The sequence below is a fragment of the Pelecanus crispus genome, chromosome 6, assembly GCF_030463565.1.
Source record: "Pelecanus crispus isolate bPelCri1 chromosome 6, bPelCri1.pri, whole genome shotgun sequence".
Lineage (NCBI taxonomy): Eukaryota > Metazoa > Chordata > Aves > Pelecaniformes > Pelecanidae > Pelecanus > Pelecanus crispus.
Window position 1 is genome coordinate 54,396,355 of NC_134648.1, and position 24,884 is coordinate 54,421,238.

The 24,884-nt window shown below is 42.3% G+C and overlaps 1 protein-coding gene across 3 annotated transcripts in view; it reads right to left on the minus strand.

The window, feature by feature from the left end:
• FOXN3 (forkhead box N3) overlaps window positions 1–24,884 on the minus strand; it is a 131,388-nt gene that overhangs the window by 63,354 nt on the left and 43,150 nt on the right. For all 3 annotated transcript variants that reach the window (XM_075712150.1, XM_075712149.1, XM_075712148.1), the window contains exon 3: window positions 11,008–11,072. In XM_075712150.1, the coding sequence (XP_075568265.1) occupies window positions 11,008–11,072 (65 nt within the window). The remainder of the gene's footprint in view (window positions 1–11,007; window positions 11,073–24,884) is intronic.

Here is a 24,884-nt window from a genome sequence, read left to right on the forward strand (position 1 = left end):
TTTTCTACATAACGGTGTATTTCTTTGTACATGTTCAGTACACTAGATAACCACACATATTTATATTTAAATGCATTTATTTAAATATACACATGGGCATAGTCATATTTGTACCCACACAGCTGACCAGGTGGTCTGGCCTTAGCTATTGTATTTTTTTCATCTCCAAGAGAAACAACTTACTGTTCTTGTTTCTCAGGAGAATCAGTATCAGAAACTGAGTGCTGAAACTCAACATGTGGTTCACAAAGCAGCATATCCTATTTTATTACAAAGAAAAAAAATATGTATTCACACAAAATAAATAAATTACGTTTAAAAGCTGCAAAGCAAGGATGTACTGCAGAAATATGAAAATGAAAGATATGCAGGAAGTGTTCTTAGTATCTTCATTCTAATTGTGCATATATGTAAAAACCAGGACTAGAATTTCCTGTCACTCTGTGAACAATTTTAATTTCAATTTCACCTTATCCTTCTTGTGCACTAGAGAGCTGTATGACGAACCAGACATAGAAATAAGTATTGTCAGAGAGAAAGAGAACTGATTACCTTTATCGTATGCAATTGCAACCACTGTTAGACTTTGACCTATACAGAGAAAGGAAACCAAGAGAAACAACATGCAAAAAGCAGCCAAAGATCCTATAATGGTATTTCTAAATTGATGGAGGTTGTCCTAAAATCATTTAAAGAAAAGTCATGTTTTCTTTGCTAATTTGTGGTCGGTATCAAATGCACTAAAGAGAGGATAAATTCTTTTACCAGCCTAAAAGTCTTATGGACTTTTCCCAAAGATTAGCTTTGTAAGAAAATGAGAGTTTATCCCATTCTGCTGATTACAGAGGCCTGTTTTGTAAAAGTTCATCCTTCAGGATCCGGATGCAACTTATCGTTCCTTTACAAAGGGAGGGGGATGCGAGGAAGAAGTGTTATATACAGTAGGTTCGTGTTCACAGTCTGCTGCCTTGGCAGGTGTACTTCAAGTAGCTTGAAACCGGTAGCGTAAAGGACTACTTACCCCAAAAGGAGTCCTAGCTTTGGTTTTGAGGTTTCTGAACACGCTGTACTTCTACTGATAAAGAAAAAAAAATCCTGCCTCCTTCCCTCCTAAAGTCCCAATTTAGTTTCCAGTCTGTTATAAATTGCAGGAAAATCAAGTGATGCAAGTTGTAATAACGAACTCGGCCATCCCAGAGCTCTGCATACTCTCAGGTGTGCAACTGAAGAATTTCTAGTGGTAAGATTTATTCCAATATCTGAAACCAATGGATTTTTTTCACATTTAGCTTAAATAACGCACAGCAGTGAAATGTGCGCATACTGACCACCCTTCCAATTTAAGATAGACTCTAGTTTTCTCAATTGTTCAAATAAAATTAAGCTCTCATAGTAATATGCCATTTCCATTAATTTGCCATTTCTTCTAGATGTTTAAGAAATGCCTTTTACAGAACCAAAAACTTACCAATCTTTAACCAGCAGCACAGGGATATGCTCTGACCAGCGGGGAGAAATTCTTAGCATGTTAGACAGGAAAAATTATTGCCAATGTTAACCATGAGCAGTATCAATACAGACAGCATACAAAAAGCAAAAGACATGAACATCGCTTGGATTTGATCACCGTCTCTGTTTTTCCCATAATTTTCTGCTGCTTACTAGTTATAAAGCTTTGGTTTTCCCAGGGATCCAAAACCATGTAATTGTCCATCACTCAAGCAGGTCATAGCAAGAGAGCATCTTAAAAATTCCCACAGCTTCTGTTTTAATTCTCTCAATATAGGTCTGCCTCAGGAAAACTGACATGCAATCAAGGAACAGCCCAACTTGACAACAGCTCTCCCTTGCTCATAGCAGTCTGCACATCACCAAAACTGCTCATAGCAACACAACTGCAATATTATTCTTATTTTAGTAATCTCCATGTAAAGCACAGGCTTATGCCTCTCTCGTAGCTGCGCTCTCAAACAGATTCTACAATTATGAAAGCCAAGATTGCTTCTAATATCAGCCACCTTCACATTTTAGGAATGCCAAACAGTCACAGGCTCTCAGCACGGAGCATATGCTCCAGCTCCTCAGCCCAGAGATTTTGATGGCAATAATCACAATAATTTCACAGTTACAGAAAATAAATCTTTACATACTCTACCATTTTCCAAGTTACCGTACAAATTTTACCGCTAGTTTCTAACCGTGACCTGTTCAGAGAACTGCTGTTGTAAAATGGGATCCCTGTCATAGGCCATTGAAATTTCCTACTCTAAGCCCCAGCCTAGCTAGAGGTGGCCTGGCCTCAAATTCCACCTACAGAAAAGGTTTGACACCAACTGCTGCCAGACTTGTCTCTGTATCTGCAGTGATCATGTCCAGGACTTCCCAGCTACCTGACAGTCCCTTAGGAGATGCTCTCACCATGCCACCAGGCATCCAGAAACCCTGGGCACAGGCAAACAACCCCCATGCTCTGAGCAGACTATAGCTCCTGGTGGGGAAAGGCAAAAGAAAACATTGGAGGAATCCTGGATGTATGGCAGTCCTGATAAAGGAGAAAGCACTGAACAGGAACTTGCCATTTCTCTTGCTGTATCTAGTCTACATCTTCCTTCACCCAACTGAAATCCAAGGGTGGCACAGTCAGTTTTCCACATGTAAGTCAGTCCCATATTCGTATTTGTGGAGGGGAAAGGGACATATCTCTGGACAAAAGCACCCGTACTGATGGCTAAAGAAGGACCAGTCACAGAAAATACTTCCTAAAAAAGCTGCGATCAGCTACTGGTGACTTACAAGAAGTGGATTCCAGCGTTCAAACTAAAAAGCCACAAGCACATCACCTACAGGACCAACCCGAAAAGAAGCTAAGAACATATTTGAGACCATTTAGCAGCATCCCTGGAGCAACGCTACCTGTAGGTTACCTTGGCACTGAACTCTGTCTGGACAAGGACTATCCACTCCTCACCTCCTCCACGCTTTAAGTAGCGTCCCCTTCCTTTTCTACACCGCACTGGTTATTGGGGCTGCCAGGCCAGCGCTGGGGGGACTTGCAGCAGCAGCAGCAGTTATTTCTCTCTTTGGTGTGTATTGCAAAGTGCTGTTTCACTGCCACCACTCACACAGCAGTTGATACTGAAGGTAAAACAGGCGGGTACACACAGATGTATCCTGTGCCTCCACTGCCCAAGGTTAGCACCACAGTAGAGCTTGCCTTGCAGCACTCACCCACACCCTCCAGTTGTCAAGGAAAGTAAACAAAGCCAGTAAACTTCATCTTGAGTCACTCAGAAGTAATAATTTCAAAGTCACTACGTGGGACTGTTACAAAATAAGCAAAGTTATCTGTAAAGATAGCAGACACGTATGCAGATCTAAAACATAAGTCACTGAGTTTAAACACGGTAGGAATTTAACTTATCATCGTGTACTCTGCAACGTGATCTACCATTAGCGAGATGGGTCTGCCGCAGTTTGGTTTTCCTCCTCCTCAACTTCAGAGGCCAAAGGTAGCTCAGACGTTTTGGTCACAGGGAATATAAACAGCTAGTGGTCACATCTCCTTACTAATGGCTCTAACATCAATGTTAACAGGACCACACTTCAGGCACTTAAATAAATAACAGCTTTTGCCATTGTCTTACACACTCAACTAGAAAAACAGGAATAAAAAGACTATATACATACTGCACAGCTAATGCACAGCACCCTATATACAAATGTCCTACACAGAACACATGTGCTGAAAACGTCACACCAAAGTGACCATTTCTGTATTCATCACTGCAAAATGCTGTCTCTCACTGGGATTTTTTACTGAATGCACAGTGTTAAGGCCATTTTAAAATCCTCTCACAAACGCAAGCCCTTACCAGCACCCTCAGGACCCCAGCAGCCCCACTAGGGTTCTACCCGCCTTCCCAAACAAAGGAGAGCTCTGCTGTTCAAATTACTCCCTTAGGGACATGCTGCACAAGCCCTCTGACTTAATTTTACTTCTTCAATAATACCACTGCAAACACACTGAATGCTAATAATAAATAAATTATTCAAATATTCGGTCTCTACGGAAGCACCACATGAATCATCTTCCTGAAAAGAAACTCCTGAAGAGATTGTCAGGTACCTTTCATGGGGGGGGCGGGAGGGGGGAGGGAGCAGAAGAAAAAAAGAAGTTGATTTAAATAATAATGCAATGTGAACGAAAAGTTATTTATTGTAACAAAAAGATACAGCAGCTGTTAATTCAATAGGTTGACCAAAGCCAAGTTACTGGCAAACACAGAGCATGACTGTCACCACAGTTTCAAAGAGGGTGAAACTGCAGGTTGGAGAAGCAAAATTTGAAGAGAAAACACGGCGAAGTCAAAAGGTTTAGTGCTCTTCTGATGAAGATAACTAAACTGAAACTAAACTGGACGCTCAAAACCACAGATCTCCACACAAAACAGTCATTTATGGAGTTAAAGAGTCAATTTCCAAGTGCACCTCTAAGAGTAAGGAGCTTAATTGGAACTTCAATGGGAAAAAAAACCAAAAGCCAAAGCCTAAAACATACTTCCCTGCAAAAGCTAACGAACAGCACTGTTGCTTTTTACAGTTAGGTTCCCCCTGTTTAAGGTTCCCCCATTAGCGGAGCGTCGGAATATGATACAGAGTCAGTATTTTGTGGACTGACAGCTCTGGGCAGCAAGAAGCACTATTATTATCCTCATTTCATAGAGTAGAAAACCAAGGAATTACAACTCCAAAGCAAAAAAATGTATTTTGATTCTTGGGGAACATGAGATGCCCAAATACGCATTAGGAAACTAATGTTTAGTTGGATTTGGGCATCTGGGTCTTGCCCAAGGTTGTGTTACAGATCATAGCACCTAAGTCTACGGATCGTAAGGCTGGACTGTCTTGCATCACTTTTGGACTTTCTTCTCATAGTCATCATTACATTTAAGTATTATAGAATATTAAATTATCTGTAATATATGTGCGACCTTGCCATGTTGGTTTTTCTTTGCACCTCTAGGTAGTAGAAGAAAACAAAGCATTTTTTTCCAAGTTTGGTTTTCTTTTGAGGTGTAAGACATGCAATTCTGAAAGTTAAATGCACATGTCTTACTAAATCCTCTTGTCTTTCAGCTCTCCCCTGTTCCTCCTCTCCTCACTACTATCAGCACCAGCATGTACAGATACCTTGTGTCCCAGGATGGGCTGCACCTCTCCCCCACATGCCCAGGACGTGCACCTGTCCTGCTCGCACAGTGAAAGAGCAGATGAACTGACTTTCCATCAGAAGACGACCACTGTGCCTGCAGGGGCCCTCAGGTGTAGTCGGCAGGTGCTGACAGACATATCCCAATTTTTCACATTATTAGAGAGAAAACACATGTGGCTGCATGCACGCAGGAGTCTTCTCTTTGTGAATTTGTTGTCAACTTCCATCTTGAAGGTAATGAGAACAACTCCTACCAAACCTCTCCAGAGAAAAGACTGAGTAACTGGTATGGGCAGTACTTGCTGTCCAAAGAAACTGGTCCCTACTGTTGTTATATTTTTATCCTAATGTCCCTGTTAACACAAAAATGCAGGCTGGATGTCTTCATTTATAAGAGGGGACGATTCTAGCCTTCCCAAGAGAAACGAGCAATGTTGCCACCTTCCTGCCTCCTCCCTGTTGGCTTATTTCTACCTCAGCAAGTGAAGTCCCAAATCTGCTCTCTCATTTCATACAATGATTCAAAGGACAACGAATTAAACAAACTGCTTGGTCATTTCAAGGATTCTCATACTTATTAGAGAAGAAATCTCTGTACAAATGTGTGCACGTGTTCATAAACGAGCTGGTTCCCCACCTTTTTCTGTAGGACTTCTCAGGTCTGGTCTGTCTACATTTTGTACAAAATAAACTTTCAGAATTAGGTATGCAATTTTCTGGCTCTCTCAAATAAATCACTATTCTCATCCAAGAATGAAGTGCTCCGTGTGCTTTGGCAATTTCCTTAAAGTCTCACATTACAGTCAGGTATCAGATGTCAGTACACTCAAATGTGAAATCCACCATCTTAGATTGAGCGCATCAAGGGCTGGTATCTTTCCTCCAGCAGCAGTACCCAGAGTTTCCATTTCTACTCTTCAAGTATGGCATCACTGTCTCATGCTGGTTTTGGTGATACCTGACCCTGTGAAGATAGTGTCTTCCAACTCTTTCCTGCCAGAGCTCCTCACAGGTGGTGCACCTACAGCCATGGCAGCTGTACCAAGGCATATCACACATGGGCTGCTGGAAGCATCGGTCAGAGATGGAAGTGTCTCATACAGTGCTTTCCCAGAGGAGAAGAGGCCAAGCCATTCCCATGTAAGCATCCTATTGCTTGCTCTGTTCTGGAGCATGAGGATGCCTGTTCCCCGCAGCCGACGGTAGAGAGAGAACAAAGCAGCTTGTGAGCTCTGGGGATGACAATCCCTCCTTTCTCAGGCTCCCTCAGCCAAGTGGGAGCAGAGGCCGCACATGACTCCTCACTCCTCCCCTCCTGCGTTCTGCGAATGGGAAGGCATTTTTGCCAACTTTTTTTCCATTCTAATTTAAAAGAGAATTGTGGCTTCAAAGGAAAGCCATGCAGTCTGAATTCAGTTCACTGACTGCTGCAATCCCATTCACAGGTGTGAGTCTGGGTCTGCAGGATCTCTGGAGCAAGAGCTCCTATCTTTAACATCCACAGGCAGCAGATTTAAACCGTACTGATCATCAGAAGAGGAAGTGGAAGACCTTGCTCACAGAAGAAAGCACGCAGCACGGCGGGGATTGTGGCTGTACCTCCAGCTGGTCGGGAACTGCTGGAAGCAGCAATCCAAGGTGGACCATCTAAGTCAGTCATGTGTGATGAGGGCTGTCCCCGTTTCAGCTCCAACAGCAATAGACAGCAATAGGGACTTGATGACCCAGGTTCACTTTCCTTCCCTGGATGATGAAGAATCACTAACGGTGCTACCACGAGGGCCTGCTTCTCCCAGGCTTCGACGAGAAACTCAGGAAGCTTACCCTAGAATGGCATTAAGCCTGGCAGACATGTACTTGCCGCAAACCAGAGAGGAGGTATTGCTTTATGTCAGCCACTGCCCACTCACGGGGCTCTTGCATCTTCTGGGGCAACTCCGGCAGTTCTTGCACTCTTGTTTCAATCCCCACTGCAGCAGCAACAACAGATGCAGATCACTGCTTTCACTGTATGGTGCTCTGTTTTCGTGCCAGCTGTAATTACACCCACAAGCTCCTTCTATGTATGCTTCCTTGCAGCTCAGGACAGAACAAACTCGATACAAGAAGACACAGTAATATGCTGCATTTAGTTTATTAAAGTGTGAGGGCAAATAAGACAAGAAGAGAGTGGTAAGTTTGGTATTCTTTTTCCTCAAAATGAAAGTTGTATCTTTAAGAAACAAACCCAAACCCCTCCACAGACCAGTTACATCCTACAAGATAGCAGTCAGCAACTGGAATTTGTATGACTGCTACTAAAAGTTAACTTTAAGACGTATTTTTAATTTATTCAGGGAGATTGTTAGATATATTGAGAGCAAAATACTTTTATTATTACCATTGATCTGTGAGCAACTGCATCCTCAAGTCTATAACATCAGATAATACCCAAGAACAGAGCAGAGGCAACAAAACTGACCTTATCTGAACACGATGCACTAGTTTCAAGTGGTTATGTCCCCACCTATCTCACCCAGCACAAGTTCCTGAAGAGTTTAGAATATGTCTAAAGCTTTCCCACCATAAAGACTTTTTCCTGTTATACATTTTATTAAATAAACATGTATGTGTTATGACAGCTGGGAACAGAAAAAACAGTGGGAATAAAGGCTCTCCATACAGCAGGCTTAAAAAAATTAAGCTGTGATTTGAAACAAAAAACATAGTATATGCAATAACAAGCTACAAAAACTGACAGAAAAAGTAAAGCAGTAAGAGCAAAAACCTGTTTTATCAGGGAATTCTGAAGGTTAGAATGCAGAAATCTCCATGGACATACAAGTAAGTTTTGAGAGAAGGTATCAGAGTCTGGCAAGGCTGAAGGTCCTACCTATATTAAGCTCTGCGTGGGACTTCATCAGAAGACCAAAGAGCACAAGACATAAGGAGAAATCCTCACCTAGTAGAAGGAGCTCAACATTTCAAAAAGCACCAGAGCAGGTGACTTAACGTAAATTTATCGTTCATTTGGAGAGTTAATGCTAGGAACAACAGTACCATGATCCTCAAAAAAGAAACTGAGATAGCCATCTCGTATCTAATAAAATCATAGGCAAAAAAACCCCAACATACATATATTTTGTTCAAAATTCTTCCACAAAGTACAAGCAAAGACAGCCAGAAAGGAACACAGAATCCTGCTCATGTCAAAGACATCAAGGACACAGAATAGCTACAATGAATTTTAGCTTCCCCTTCTCTTCCTTTGCTATTTGAGGTACACAGATAACTGGTTTCTCAGTCACTTTCTCTGGAGAGATATGTTAAATGCTTTACAATGGTTAAGATCACTTTGCCAAATAGTTCAGGTACAAAATGAATGGAAACCAGGAGCATCTACAAGTCTTTCTTGGCTAAAAAAGTACTACTTACATTGCAGAGTTTTTTTTCTCTTCATTCCCAGAGCAGAAAAAGAGCATTTTCCTTAACAACTCCAAAGAAATGAAGTGTGACAAGTGCACATGAATATCACATTTACTAAAATTTCACAATTATTCTGTGTTATTGTCTATAACACACACTGCACATTCTTTTCAAATGTAGCAAAACATTTATCAGGCAAAAATAATCTAAAACCCCTTTGTTACCTAAACTTTCACCAATCAAAAGGCAGCATTATAACTTTAAACCTATAATTGCATCAATTTTTCATTCTCCTGTTTGCATTAAGCTGGATATAAGCACTGGAAAAAGAGACTTAAGATGGTCATGTAAGGTAGGACTCAACAAACATCTCCACCCCCTCATCTCACACCTTCCTGCACTTGCTACCATTCCTCTACACAGGTCTTCTGGAAAAAGACAGTCAGAAGCAGCAAAGGACGCACTATTTCCATGAAACCTGCTGAAGCCTGTATGTGAAAGAGCTCATTGTAGGGAAAAATGAAAGACAGAAAGAATGTCTTGGTTGAGTTATTTTCTTGTTTTAAAATTAAAACCAGGAAGTGCTAAAAGATGACTTTAATGAGGTTTTTCTTCACACTCTCTCATCCTTCCAACCTCAGTGGTATCACGCATGTTAGTTCAAATGGGCTGCGTTTTCCACTTGAAATGGCAATGCAGAATGCCAACTCAGTTAAAGGTCTGTTAGGCTTTGTTAGTTGCTTGAGACGGCAGTCATCTCTATTTTTTTCTCTATTTCTTTAATATGCTGAAATGTTTTGGGCTTTTAGGGATTTTTTTTTTTCCCCCAATTCGGAAGGCAGAGAAAGGCAGAAGAGAAGAGGGTGGAGAACAGCGTACTCTTCTTTATTGGGAGAAGGCATTAAGCAACAACTGAGATAGGAAGGACTACAAAATAGTTATTAACTCCTGGATATCTTGCACCCTAAGAAGAGGTAAAACACTTGTGCCATACAGACTTGACAGAGTATTTTACACTTTATGAACTCAAATTACAAAGACTGTATATGTGCAGGTACACATTTAAAACTGGAATTGTTGAACAACTGAAAATGAATCAAGCATATCCATTCACAATAGTTTCTTTCTTTCCTTACCAAAAAAAATAATTAAAAAACCTCATTCTTTCCATTAGGAAGGACTGCAAAGGTAGCAGATCTATCCTATCAAGACTAAAGCCAAAAGCTGCCAAACTCTATGATTTATACCATCTCCTAGTGTTAAGAAATAATCTGAATGCTTTAATGTATTTAAAATTTGTTTGAACAAGTCTCAGCATAGATGTTAGGTAACAGAATGATGTGAATTCCTAGATATGTACAAGGAATCAGTTGAAAAATATTCTCAGGTAAACTACAGATGCTGGATTACTTTGGGGTGTTGAACATAAGCAGTACTGCCTGCCAATTATTTGCTTATGAGCCTAGCTGTGAGTAAGGCTCCATCCTAGGTGATTTGGATAAATGTTCTGCAGGACATTATACAGCATTTTCTGCCAGAAAGAAGGCCAGAAAACTCTTGGCACCAAGAGAATGAACACAAAACTGAAACACTTCATGGACAAATACTTGCAAAGGCCATAAAATCGTCCTAAATGAGGTAAGTTACTTTTGCACCATAGACAAACGCATGCAGTCTGGGGAAACAGCCTTCTGTGTTCCCAAGACACTTCCATTAAGAGCAATAGTAGTTCTATGTACTCAATAGCAGAAATGTAAACACACTTAGCAGTGAATAATGATTTTAAAAAGTCTGGTAAGATAGACTGAAAATCTTCACCTATCAAAACTGCAGTCACATAGCTTCTTGTTTATATTGTCCATCCAATGGAAAGAAGATATTTAACATTCCTCTATGAATACAAGCACCCTTGAACGTGGCAGGTTTCTTCAGACAAATACTCTGCCACTGTTTTCCCCACTACAGCACCACTACCCACCTTTGGGTACATTCTGGTATCAGCACAATTAGGAAGTAAAAGAAAAGATCTCTCTCAAAGAACCTTGCTTCATCCACAGAGCTAAAAGCAGCATTCCTGGAACACATCCTTCTGGGCACTCTTTATCCACACAAAGGAAAAAAACAAAAAAGCCACCCTTTGCCATATTTTATAGTAAGCAAATTAATAATCTGAGGAAAGGAAAAAAGCAGCAACTTTCACAGACTACACTCACTGTATGTAGTAAATTGTCATTTTCAAGGCACCAGATGCCCAATAAAGGAGACAGGTTAAAGGAAGCAAAAAACATTTGGTTACTTCTTGCCCAGTGAATATTACAAAAGCTGTGCAATTTGCAAGAGGTGTTTGTTAAGTAGAACAGTTACTCCAAGATGTATTATCCATCACCTACCTTGTAGAAGGGCTCCATTTCTCTTGAAAAAGGTGCTTCCTGGCCAAATGGGTGGACCTGATGTGCTAAAGGTAATAAGAAATAAGTGTAAAGAAAATCTCATTTACATTAAACAATTGTAAGTTACTATTTGCATGAGTTCCGTTTTGTTTTTAAAACTAATGTAACATCATGGCATTTTTGCCTTCAAGCAAGGGTCTAGAATTTCACGTTAAAAATAGGTTAATTTGATTCAAAATTCACATTCTCTTCACAAGGAAAAACCTCCTCAGCAGAGCACACGCCCACACTCTCTTAGAGAAAGAAGCAATTTGGAATAAATCATTTTAAAAAAAATTAAATCAATGTCAAAAATATTTACTGAATTCTCAGTACAGCAAAATATACTCCCAAAGCCATCTGCTAAAAACCCAAATGCCTTATGGCTTTTACTCAACCATAACAATGCGCTACCCCAGCTAATGCATCAAGCCGGAAAAGCCTTGGCCAGACACCGGGCGGTTTCTGTGCTTCCACCAGAGCACTTCGCCCACCAGACCCCCTCACAGGCGGAGGTCACCTCACCGCATCGGAAAACACACAGCTCAACCAGCCGTCCCGCGAGCACCGGAATTAACAAAGCTTGGTCTTTGCCGCAAGCTCGTGCTTGGTGGCCGTGGCAGCTCCCACGAGACCCCCGGCACAGTGGTGGCCGCGGCGGGCCCCCAGGCGCCTGGCACATGCGAGCGCCCACCTGAACCGAAGCCCTTCCCTGAACTCAGGCCACCGCCAGGTCCCTCTCCTTTGCTTTGCCTGATGCCCATGCGGAGACTGCCCAAAGGTAATGGCCTCTGAGAGGCCTCTTCTGTGGTAAGCGCGGCTGAAGGTGAAGAACGGACTCAAACACGGGAAAAGAAAGAGGAGAAAGAGGCGGGAACATCGGTATGATCCTCTAAACCTTGCTTCTTTCGTTGTCTTGGAGCAGCCCCACAGTGCTGCAGGCAATAGGACTGTGGGCACCCACTCCGACAACCTGTGGTGCCGGCGAGCCGGAGAAGAGGGGAGGCTGTGAGGAAGGAACTGGGGTTGTTTAGTCTGGAGAAGAGGAGGCTGAGGGGAGACCTTATCGCTCTCTACAACTACCTGAAAGGAGGTTGTAGGGACGTGGGTGTTGGGCTCTTCTCCCAAGTAGTTAGCGATAGGACAAGAGGAAATGGGCTCAAGCTGCGTCAAGGGAGGTTTAGGTTGGACATTAGGAAAAATTTCTTTACGGAAAGGGTGGTCAAGAATTGGAACAGGCTGCCCGGAGAGGTGGTGGAGTCACCATCCCTGGAAGCGTTCAAAAAACAGGTAGATGTGGCACTTGGGGACATGGTTTAGTCTAGTCTACCCTTAATTGGCTTAGAGTAGACTTGGTAGTGTAGGTTAATGGTTGGACTGGATGATCTTAAAGGTCTTTTCCAACCTAAACGATTCTATGATTCTATGATTCTAAGGGCCTGACGGCCGCCCGCACCCCTCCTCTCCCGCAAGGCACCGGAGCACTGCGGAACCGACACCTCCACACCACAACAGCTCTCCTTCCCGCGGCAGCCGCCCCTGTCGGCAGAAGGACCAAACTTCCCGGACATAAAAGGCAACCTTGCTCTTTTCTTAACAGTGCAGATGACTGTTGGCCAGGCGCACCCCTCCTTCCAGCACGGTACAGCTCGCCCTCCCCAGGGAAATCCGCAGGCGGTGCTGCCTGGAGCGAGAGTGCCGCTGCCGCCGGCCGCCGCTCCTGCTGTGTGGGCAGTCCTCGACGGGAGAGGCACTACCTGTAGGAGTTCACTGATCGCATCCTAGGGCTCAGGCGCAGCAAGTATTTTAAAAGCACGGTACCTAAGGGAAATAACTAAAAACATGGAAAAGATTTGTTGCAGCATTGACAAGGCAGGTGGAAGAAACAGATTGCCAGGGGGTCGTTCCTGTAGTCATGAAAGAGGTTTCAAAGCCCTCTAAAGCTTGAAGACAATCATAGATATTTTAATACACTAAGCTTTTATTGAACTTAGTATCAGGAAACTATGCTATCAATACATAAATAATTGCCCTATGCCCAAATTCAGCACAAATTAAAAGCAAGGGATTAAATATCCTTTGGTAAGATTACTGTAAGCCTTTTTAAAGTAATCCACCTTCCTCTTTGGATGCAAAATGTGAACCAAGCCTCACACGCCACTTCTGTTCAAAGTTACTTTTGTCTCCCCTTGAGTTGACTACCGCTACACAAAATGCAATGAAATGGAAAACAGATGTCGTCTACTACACTGACAGCACTAGCGAAGTTCTGATAAAATGCCATATATAAAAAACACACTGCTTTCACAATTATTCTGCAGAGACTCTTGTGCTAATGTATAAAAACTTCACTGTGTTAAAATACAGACTGTAAAAGGATCCAAAGCAATTACATGCGTAATAAAAGACTTCAATACTCCTGAACAAAAAGGGAGTTGAAAGAGAGAGAGAGACCAAAATGACCAAAAAGAAATTAAGTAGGTCTACATTCCTAAGTGCTGGAGTGCACTGGGGCATGCACTCGTCTGAATACGCACGCTCACTTCACAAGGCTTAATGTAACCAGTTGTTTGCATTCTTTATAGTAAGCACCAGCTCTTCAAGTGTAGCTCGTCAACTCACATGAAGGTCAAGAGCTGTTGAGGGCATTCGCACTCCTGTAGGACAGGCTCACAGTTTTATAGTGCATCACAGCCCAGAATAATCTCTGGGACAGGACCCATCAAGCTACAAGCAGAAAGCCGTAGTGTAGTCTTCATACTGCACAAACTTGCCACAGCAATCAGAAATCACAGTATGGCAACTATATGCCTCTCAAAAGCCCAAGAAAAAAATGGTTAAATTCTGAAATGAAGCCATAGAAAAAATTTATTCCCAGGCTGCCGTATGTCTGTACGTGGGTGGAAGAGGGTTAAAGAAAGGAGAGGGAAAAGCGTATATATTTGAATAGACAAAATGTCTCCACTAGAGAAACAAAGCCATAGTGATTTATCTTATTTTCCAACTTGAAAAAAGGCCCAGGGCTCTCATAAAAAAACTTCATCTGATTCAGCACAAACCCACATGAACTGAGAAAATTAACTGTGCCTTCTCAGGGAAGGAAGCTAAAGAATTCAAGCATGTAAATAATGTACCGCAGCAACCGGTCAAGCCTTTCAAACAACAAACTTCTGTGTTTGCAGGGCTTTGCTGAAGTTTAGCTATGCCTGATCTGTGTTGGATAAATTCTCTTTCTGTTCCCCAACTTTTGCACGTGAAGTCTCAGATGGTATTTATTATTAAAACATATTTCAAGCTGAGAAATGACAGGGTTAAAATATCTCTCACTTTAAAGTGTTCAAAAGCTGCTTTCTCCCTGTTCCAGATTAAGAAACCACTCGAAGAAGTTCATTCTTCTAAAGACCATGTATAACATAAAACCATTTGGTCCATCCCAGGCATTTTTTCAAACAAATTGTTTCTTTGGTGTAGTCTGTAAGCTACTGGAGAAGAGTGGCTGGCTCCCCTATAGAAGTAACAGCATATTCTGTATTTAGGCAAAATAAAAATGCAAAATTGGGTTTTAGAAATTTCTTTTGTAATCAATACACACTGTAAGATTAATAGTTATGCAATTAGCATTATTGATGGCAGAGTTTTTCCCCAAACTTATCAACGAAACACACTGACTGAAGTAGTATTTAATTTCTAATAGATCCACACACAGCTACCAGAAGAAAAGCAGTTACCTAGTGTGAACTTCTGTATCAGTGCAAAGAAACTTGTGGCCTGATACCTTTTTGTTATGCACAGGTTTGGACCGACGTAACTCCCAGCAGCAGATGGGCACAGGGCACTTGGGGAGGGGGGACTTGGATCAGACTTGGATCTTACAAGGCAGACTTGGATGAATCATAAAGAGCTGAAATTTCAAACTAACATCTTGAAAGAACATGAATTAGTATAGTTTATGAATAAGATGACATGTGAAACACCAACAGTTACCTGTCAAGGACCATTGGTTTGATTTGCAGAAAATACTACCGTTTCAAGCATACCAGCAGCCAAAGGGATAGCCAGGCTGCAACAGTATTTGTAGCAAATGCGTAAAACAGGATCCGGGGTGCAAGTTCACGTCCATCCAGTGCAGGATCCACCTCTCTCTGAAGCACAGTCATTGTCACTGCATCATCTGTGCACCACCACAGGGAGCAAATGAAGTATTCACACGCTTGCTGAAAACCAGCAGCTGAGAGAACTGATGACTAACATTGTTTAACCCGTGAGCATCTGCTTGTGTGAAGTGAGATACCTGGAACTAGGAGCCACCCCTGATCAAACCCAGCCTTTCCTGGGGATTCGCCATCGATTTTTAATGACAAGTGGGACTCGATTTCCACTGAAGGCAAGTGATGAACTGTTTTTCCTCTGATGACACAACCAGTAGGAAACTTCACTGTGCCGCAGGGCCCCGGGCATGGGAAGCCACCTGACTGAGGGCTAGCAGGGATTTTTCTGAGGGAAGGCTTTTCCATAGGAAAATGTTGCTTTGCTGAAATCTAAAACATTCCATGCAAATGTGTTGATTTGGACACCACTTGTGCTGGAAACCAGGCCAATGTGAAGGCTGGCTGGCCAGCCAGTGAGGGTTCGTGGCAGCTGGCCAGCCCAAGCAGGAGCTCCCAGGGCGTACAGAAGCAATAATGCATGTGAGCCCCCCCCCAATTATTTCTACCAAAATGTACGCCACACATTTATAAAAATCTTTAAAAGGTGCATAGGCTTCAAGAGACTTAAAAAAGGAAATATAAATCCTTTGTCTTCTGGAATTCACATTAGAGCAAGGAGACTGCAGTTCTTAAAGCCAAGCGCTAAAAAAAACCCCAGGGTATGAATTCTCTCTCACAGTTGCAGTATTTCACAACTATGCCAAAAACTCTCACAGGCCTCTTTGTCAGAGAGGCCTGATTAATAGATTTAAAAAACCCAAACAACTAAAAATTCAAAACAAATTCAATTGTGTGGGACTACATGCCACAATTAAGGGATGATGAAAATACAGAACAAAGGCAATAAATATAGGCCAATGACTATGTTACCAAATATGTCCAGAGGGTGATGGTAAGCAGGAGGACACAGAAAGGGGGGAAAACAAACAAACAAGCCGACAACACCCACCCCCAACACACACTTCAAAGGCCACATAAGCAGGGAGCTATCAGCCTGAAGAAGGAAGGCCCAGCGGGGAGCAGAGAAGATGCTCCACACACACCTCGGCCCACCACAGCCAAGAGGTGGTGGGCTCAGCTACTGGGGCATAGCTGGTGCCAAAGCACACCCTGGCTCTCAGGACAGCTTGGAGTACAGAGCAGGACAGCTCAGTAAGGGGTAGAAAGATGAACGGTGTCAGCTGTAAGCTAACAAGCTGTTGCACACAATATACCCAACACAGAGCCTGCAGTAAGCAAACAGCTGCTAGACCACAAACAGGCTGCAGTGACACAGAGGGTCGCCTCTCCGGCCCTTAGCAGTGGCAAAAATGATGAGCACAGGCAAAGATGATTGACTGAAGCGCCTCTACATCCAGCTCAGCCAATGGATTTTGCAAAAAGGTGTGGCAGGAAGAAATACAACTCCTCCTCTCCTGACAAGTGCAGTAAGTTTCCAGTAGTGAAGAACAAGTGGGTGGGAGAGCGCCCAATTCACTGCGATCACCACCCTTTGCCCCAGGGTTGACAGCAGGTATCAGGACAGCAATATAATTGAAAATTCCTAGGAGCAGAAGTTGCAGCTGCCGGATGAAGGGAACAAAGGCACCGCTGTACCCGCGCTGTAAGTACTCCATTACCAACCATCCACAGTGCAAAGTACTTCACTGCAAGTCTCACCTACACCTCCAGCAAACGGTGAACTGAAGGAAATGTCAAGGACACCAAACCTAGAAACAACAAACCATTTTGTCGAAGAGTAAGCAGCAGAGCATCTTGTAGGTATAGAAACCCACATCCAAAAGTTTCTGAAAAGCAACTAAACCACAATTATTCTTACGTTCAAGTTGCTGAGATAACAATAGCTGTAGGTGCCTTCATCTGGCTGGAGCCCACGAAACCCTGTATCTAGTGGCAGCAGGGAGCGGTGCTCTCGACAAGTACATTCAGCTCCCAATGCAAGCTGGACTCAGACTGCTGCCATAAGGTATATAAATGGCTGGAAGATCACAATTTTTACCATTCCTTGAGAAGTAAATTTAGGATGATGTGGCAACTGAGAAAAAAAGAGTGTAAAAAGAAGTATACTTTTGTGGGAGTACAGCACCCCTTGATGCTGGAAGATGAACAGTACTTCCTTACGGTAGTCACCCTGTATAAGGCATGAGAAATATTCATGACTATGGCAACGAGCAGCCCTCTTGGCGCCCACGCTGCACAAACATGGTCTGCAGAGCGGCTGTTGGACGGCACGGGAGGAGGTCACTCAGTCCAAACCACCAAGAGCTTGCAGAGTGAACACGGGACAGACGGCACCTCACTCCGGTTGAGGACTCCTCTTAAGGCTTGTCAGCTCTTCACTGCTTGCACCGGAGAGCTCAGATCCTTCTATTGCCATATCAGCTCTGTTTTCTACACTCTAACTTTAATGCCATTACTGGATGGGGGCTAACAGGACTACTGCACTGCAAAGAGGGGGTTAATGCTCTACACCTGGGTACATAACCATAGTTGTATTAAAGAATTTATTACTCCCGTTATAAATTTTGAGCAATACAGAAGCATTTAGATACCGCTGCACCTCTAACACATGCGTTTTGTTAACAAGGAAAAAAAAAATTTATAATCCCTGCCAGCAGCTTGCTGGCAGTTAATATCACAATTAGCGATCACCTAGCAACAGGCAAGGAAGCTTCCTCTCCAATCAAAAGCAAAAAACCTCCACTAACCTGGGCTAATGACAATACATTAAAAAATATCTGGAAGGTACGTGTTAAGGTATTTCCTGATTTTAATGAAAACTGATTAGAGATTTTAAATATATAAATCCATCACTCCATCATCTCGAATTTTCTATAACTGACAAAACATTATTCTTAAAGAGATTTATGAATTCACAATACTAATTTTTAATTTATGAAGGCTGATCTAATATTCTGGTAATGCTTCTCTTTCCTCTGCAATTCCCTCTTTTATTGTCTCTCGGTATCTCTCACTTACTGCGACATGTGGGATCGAGACTTTAAGCTCCTAGATGGAGTCTTCCCTGGTTTCTCTAGGGTGTCTAACACATTTTCAAGTGAATAATAAAATTTTGATCTCTTGCGCACTCTAAATGAGTTTTCTATATGACACGACTGCCAGAGGGATTACATCTAAATTTTTATTAAAGACAAAAGAAAAGTTGCTCAGGAAAGCTATTCACGAACAGAACACTTGAAAATAAAATTTAATGTTACTTTTTGAAGGATGAAGTGGAAAGTTGGCCAAATCTCTACGTTCTCCAAATAGCCAAAGCCATTCTCCTGCCACTGTCTCCACTTAAAATAAGTAATTAAGCAAGAAAATAGAAAGAGGGAGGGAGAGAAAGGAAAAAAAAAAAATTAGGATAAAAAAAGCTTCTCCAATTTCCTGAATTAGGGATAAAAAGGGTAATTCCTAATTTCAAGAAAAACATGGTCATGTGTTTTTTGGAGCCCATCAGTGACTCTGCTGTGGTGCTCAAAAGACCCCTCTCACTGCTGACGTGATATATGAAGCCTTCTTGTCCCCTTGGTGAGACTCCGTAGCCTTCAGCCAGAATTTTGCTCTTTGCCGAGAGCTGAATACATATATATGGACAATGGAGGATTTGTTCTTTAAATAAATTTAAAAAATCATAATTTCTAGAGAGTTGTTGTTTTAAGAGATGGCTATTTGAGGTATGCCAGCCACAGTGCAAAATGCAAATTTCTCACTAATCTGTGTTTAAATATTTTAACACGTTTCTTGTGAACACATTATAATTCTAGGCTGAACACTGAAATAAGAAGAAGTCCAGATATATTTGAAAATTCATGGTGAGACAACTGTCCCATGTTATTTTTAATTAAAAAAGATTTGTCTCCATTGGGAATTGGGAGATGCCAGCTATCAGCCTCCAATTCTAATTCTGCCCCTACCACTGAATCACACAGTGACTTCAGGCAAGTCATTTCATCCTTTCTGTCTCCATTTTATTTTTCTTCTTTTGTGTTAAAAACAGGAATAAGTTCTTACCGACATAGCCTACATACCTCTGGAAGGAATAAAGAATTGTTAAGTAACAACACAATAGGTGAGGGAATAGTCTTTTGAAGTGCATGTAGTTAAAGAAGGAACAACACAGCTCACTTCTAGAGCATAGGTTGTTACTTGTTCCTGCTTAACTGATTTTGAAGTAAGGGAAAACACTGCACGTTACTTCACATGCTGCAGTGCTGTGTTTCCCCTTATTTCACAACTGTTATTAAATGGCTCCTAGACTATCTATCACTGGATGAAAAACTTGTGGTAGTAAGCCTGGGGAAACTTCAGAGTTAGCTCAACTTGCTCATGTGCTACGGAGCGTGCCCGTGCCAGCTCACACAGGCACCGCGGGTCAGTCCCCTGAAGCCCTGACGAACAGAAGATCCCATTTACAGCCAGCCATTGGCCTCTGAGACCACAGAGGACCATGGCCTCTTTTGGGCTGTAGCAGCATCAAACGCTGACCTGGCCAGTGGGGAGAAGTTTGATTCTTCTATTCTACAAAATCAGAAATGGAGCACTCCAGTTCTCTGACGATAGCCTTCATTTGCTGCAAAACAAGTGAGGGAGAAGAAGAGGTTCGTTTCTGGTTTGGTTTTACTCGATTGGAATTGCACCGGAAGAAAAAAAGTCTTTAATCTCAGATTCCGGAAAATAAATGAGTCCTAGCAATTGCCTATAGCTAGGCTCATCTCCATTTTCAACCTGATGTAAAGACTCTGCTTTGATAGTAAATGCCACAACACAGACAAGACTCCAGAGAACTTCCACGCTGACCATCTGAGCAACTGAACCAGGTGAAACTGCAGAGCTGCCATCCAGGCACAACACTGTAAAGCTCTACTAAAAGAAGCGTTTCTCCCAAATTGACACTGATTCAATTTTTAAAAAGCCCAAGGTCACCCCATTGACTTCTGTTATTCTAGTCCTGAATTCTCCGTTTATTGCTTTTGCAGAACTTCAAACAGTTTTGCTGGTAGACCTGCCTGGATCTCATAAATACTTTCTACGTGAGGCTCCCACCCACATTTCTAACCACGGCTTAACCACGGCCTGTCAGTCAATCGGACTTGAGATTAACGATATGCACATCTCTGTTAGAACAGCTTGTCACCCATTAGTGAGAATATGCCGCTTGTTAATTTTAAAGACACTAATGCATCTTGAACATGCACAAAGTTATGAACGTGCATATGCAAAGGGGCAAATCTGATCTCCAATGAAACACAAATAGATGGGAAAAAGGAAGGGGAGGCCTTTAAGTCGTGCCCCCCGCCCCCCCCCCCCCCAATGCTTCATGTCACTTGCTGAAATTCTTGTTTATCCGGTATGGTGCGATTCCCCATTTCACCAATTTAAGTACTAAGAAAACTCAAAACTAAGCATGACCCACAGGCTGCTGCCAGTATGAACTCCCCCTCCACCACTTGCTCAAAGCCAAGGCGCTTACCAGCTGAAATTTTCCATACTTGGTCTTTCTCATTAATCTTGAATGAATGTGGTTCAGATGATTCAGAACTAATCTGGCTTCTGGAATTACAGAAGCAGAGGACAAAACAAATGTTTAACCTCTCCCCTGGAACATTTAACCTCTCCCAGATGCTGAGGGTATTTTTCCCTGGGAAGCTTAATGTGCTTATAGGCTCCGCAGAACTGCTGCAGAGGAGTGTGCAGAGATTTGGAGTCACTGGGCCATATAGTGAAGTGTTTGATGCACATGTCAGAAAGTTACGTAAAAGCAGAAAACATGACAATAATAACAAAACAGAAGTCAAGTACTCACATATTTGGGAAGTCCCAATTACATTTTTTGATTAATCTCAATTCTACGTCTTCATGCATATCTACTACACAAGTCCTGCATTCAATGGTCACACTCTTATCCCCCAGAAGATCAGTGCCTGAGGAGCATACTGCACAGCATGCGAGGTGCTCAAAAGACGAATGACAGTTTGTGGGTGCTTCTATCACCAACACAAAAGTTTAATGCATAAATATCAAGTTATCCTTAAGAGATACATTTTTAGAAAAAAACTGCTAAGGCATAAAAAATTTAGTATCAAAATTTGTCAGTTTTCACTCATTCACATTCCTGTGATTACTCAGTTTGAAGTACTCAGAGCTGTATTTTAGGGATGGGGGAGGGACAGACCGACACACACATGAAATTACAGCACCTAACACCAGGCTATTTCAACCCGCAGTCTGGGTCTACAGATGTAACAAAAGAGGGAACAGAATATAGTATTTTTTGCATTCAGAAGCATTGTAGAGACATCACCTAGATCAATCCTCCCACCCACAGAGCTACAGAGATACCATTTCCATTCACAGAAAGGAACACAGAGATAACAACGTACCTCCAAAACGATGTAAACCGTGGCAGACCAGGACCAGCCCCCAGACACCCCACCTCCCAGCTCCAGGTCCCCGCTGACAATCCACGCTGCTACCATACTGGGGCTCCTCATCACTGACTGACACTAATTGCACCTACAAGGGTTCAGTATTTCTCCTAAACAGATCCCAAATGCCTCAGGTTGGATGCAGAGGAGATTAAAAGCAGAATTGTAATATGCCCTCCACTGTACAACAAATGTAAAGCAAACAGCACAAGTCTGACTAAATTCTATCCTATCAGCCCAATCCAGTCCGGAGAAGATAGGAATTTTCCATTTATACCAGAAAAGTCTTCAACGCAACAAAGCCTCAAATTCAAGGGGCAGAGCAGATGCGACCTCACAAGTATTTACACTGCAGAAGTCTCTTCCCCCTCTACAGCCTCTGCCAAAATGAAGAAGCCCCACTGAACTGTGACTGAGAACTGTAGGCGAGCTGTACTTCTCTGGTCTCCAGAACAAGAGCACTTGGAGTTATTTCTACAGTAGCAATAACCACAGCAGTCAACTCCCGATATCTTCTACTTAACATTTTCAAAGCAGAGCTATAAAATAATGAATTTCACACGTTCTGCAAATCTAATTGTAAACAAATACTCAGAGGACTTCATTTTGACTCATTTTTAAATTATCTTTAGCCACTTTCATCTTAGCAGAAAAATAAACCTCCCACCAGTAATGGGAAATAAAATTCAGCATGCATCTTTATCCCTAATCCTTACCTCTCCAAACAGCTGTTCAGCCTGTTGAGAATACTGACATCGTACTTAATAATATTCTAATCATTTTCAGAAGTTACAATATTACCTGCATGAATGAAGGAACTCACTAAGGAAACGAAAAGCTGACCTTCACATAATTTATAGCAGGAAGTCACCCCTCTACCTTTAAGCCAGCAATTCTTCCTATGACTGATGAAGCTGTATCTCTACCAAGAAGGAGACTACTTTTCCAGAAATGGTCTTACAACATTGTTGTTTCAACAAATCTCAGCTTCCCCATGGAATCTGCAATCTGGTCTACATTTCCCTCCATTTGCTGCTTCTCCTCAGCTGTTTGTGCAGAAATTGGACACAACTCAGTGAGACCGGGCTTAAACACTGCTCTTCACTCTGGGATTCTCAGCAGAAAACAGAGGTGTAGAAATAAAGGCTGTATGAGGAAAGGTGAAGGTAGGCAGGCAATTGCTTTTGCGATGAGATACTGGTTTCTACATCTCTGCTTATCTGCTCCGACTTCATGGGGGGAAGGTTTAAAAAAAAAAAAAAAAGTCAAAACAACCTTGAAACAACCTTGTGCCAAAACACAAACCCTACAGAGAGAGTCTAGGCCATTCATCCTCTCTTGATAAAGCTCAAGAAAGTTAAAGAATAAACCCAAGCATGACAATCCAGCAATCCTCTGAGTCCCCCACTGAACAGCTGTGGTTTACAGCCAGTGGAGGAGACCGCAAGCTCCTTCCTCGATGAACCGAGGTTCTGGGAGGTCCAGCTGCTGGTGGGCATCCCCAAAAATGGAGGTATTTCACTAACGAAGAGCACAACCTTTGCAGGCACCAAATGGAGCTGCTAAGGATGGGCAGGGTTATCTGTAAGATACTGTGTAATTCTCCTTCCAGTTGAATCAGTGTCTGCCATGCAGTTGCAAAAAATCCTCATTAGTATTAACTAGCAAAAATATGTTCATGAGTCTATGTGCACTCTCACTCTCTCTCTGTAATTAATCCCTGGAGTAAAGCTGTTCCTTAGATCACCTCAAATATAGAAAATCAATGAGTTAGATTACAGGAAACAATTAATTACGGTTCACTGGTGTTTAGAAAGGGACACCGACACCCTGACATCCCCAGATAGCATTTGTGCCCTCTAAAGCAGCAAATCACAGAAAGTAACAAACTACGCTTTTCAAACATCAGATGACCTCAAGCTTGCTCATTCTAGTGAAATGATACTAATCAGTCAAAAAATGAACGGGACATAACCTTTTAAACATTTAAGAGGCAATTAATTTATAGTGCATCCGTTTACCACAACCAATTAAGCAGAAATATTTTCTTCACGTGTTAATGTAACTTCTGACAAATCATTGGGGGGTGTGTGTGGAACAAATGACTTTGCCAAACCATTCCAGTTAATTCTCATGTTAGTGGTTTCATTGACAGTCAAGTCTCTTTTTTCAGTGTCATATACAGTGCATCACTGAATTCTCCCGCCAGCACACAAAGGACTGAAAGTAAATAGACATAAACTGGAAAGCAGCAAGCCCAGCCATTTGCAGCACTGAACCATCCAGATAGCTGCCTCTGCTGGGTGCAGCAAATACCGCCTGCGGCTCTCAGTTCAACTGGAACGTGCTCAACCACTTTTTTAGAAATCCCTGGGCCTAAATTTTACATCACAGAGAAACATGACTTGAAGTGAAGCAGGACTTGGATGGTATCAGCAGAAATTGTCATCTCAGTGCACACTTTACACTTTTCAAACCACTTCTGCTGACCTACAAAGAGGACTTGCCGTTCTGTTTTCATTGCCAACCCCTGCCTAAACTGTCTTCTCCTCCACATTATCCCCTTTGCTGAATCCCTTTTGGGTTTTATTATGTCTTTATTCTACCTCAGAAAGTTTACGGCTATTTTGTAGAGCCTTTAGCATCTCAGCACAGGACAACTTCACAATTAAGGCTTTATTAAGCCATTTAGACAAGTCTCATAGACAAGACAGGAACGTGCATTTCTGGACAGGACAAGAGCTTGCATTTCTTCACCAATCCCCCTTCTCCCTGTTTGTGTGGGAACTCTACTGGCAGGTTTATCTCTTGGTTTCTCATTCCCTCTTTTCCTAAAGGGACTCTAGAATAGGTTGTGAAGGCTAGAAAGCAGCAAGTCAGATTCACTAGATATATGAGGGCAGTATAATGGAATAAAAAGCAAAATGGATGAAAATTTAGCATTTAACAAATGCTTTGGATAGGAATTACAACGTGTTTATAAACAAGTCCGAAGAGAACAGCTCAGCTCCAAGACAGAGCGCAGAATGTCCTATTTTAATGTTTTTCTCTAAAGAAAAAAGGTCCCCTCTATTAACAGAGAGGTTTTCTCAAACAGTATATTCCCCATACAACCCAATCTTGCTGGTTATTCATGCTACCCTAGCCTGAACGGCAAGATGATGCCCGTTAACCTCAGTGCCACACTGGAAGACAACTA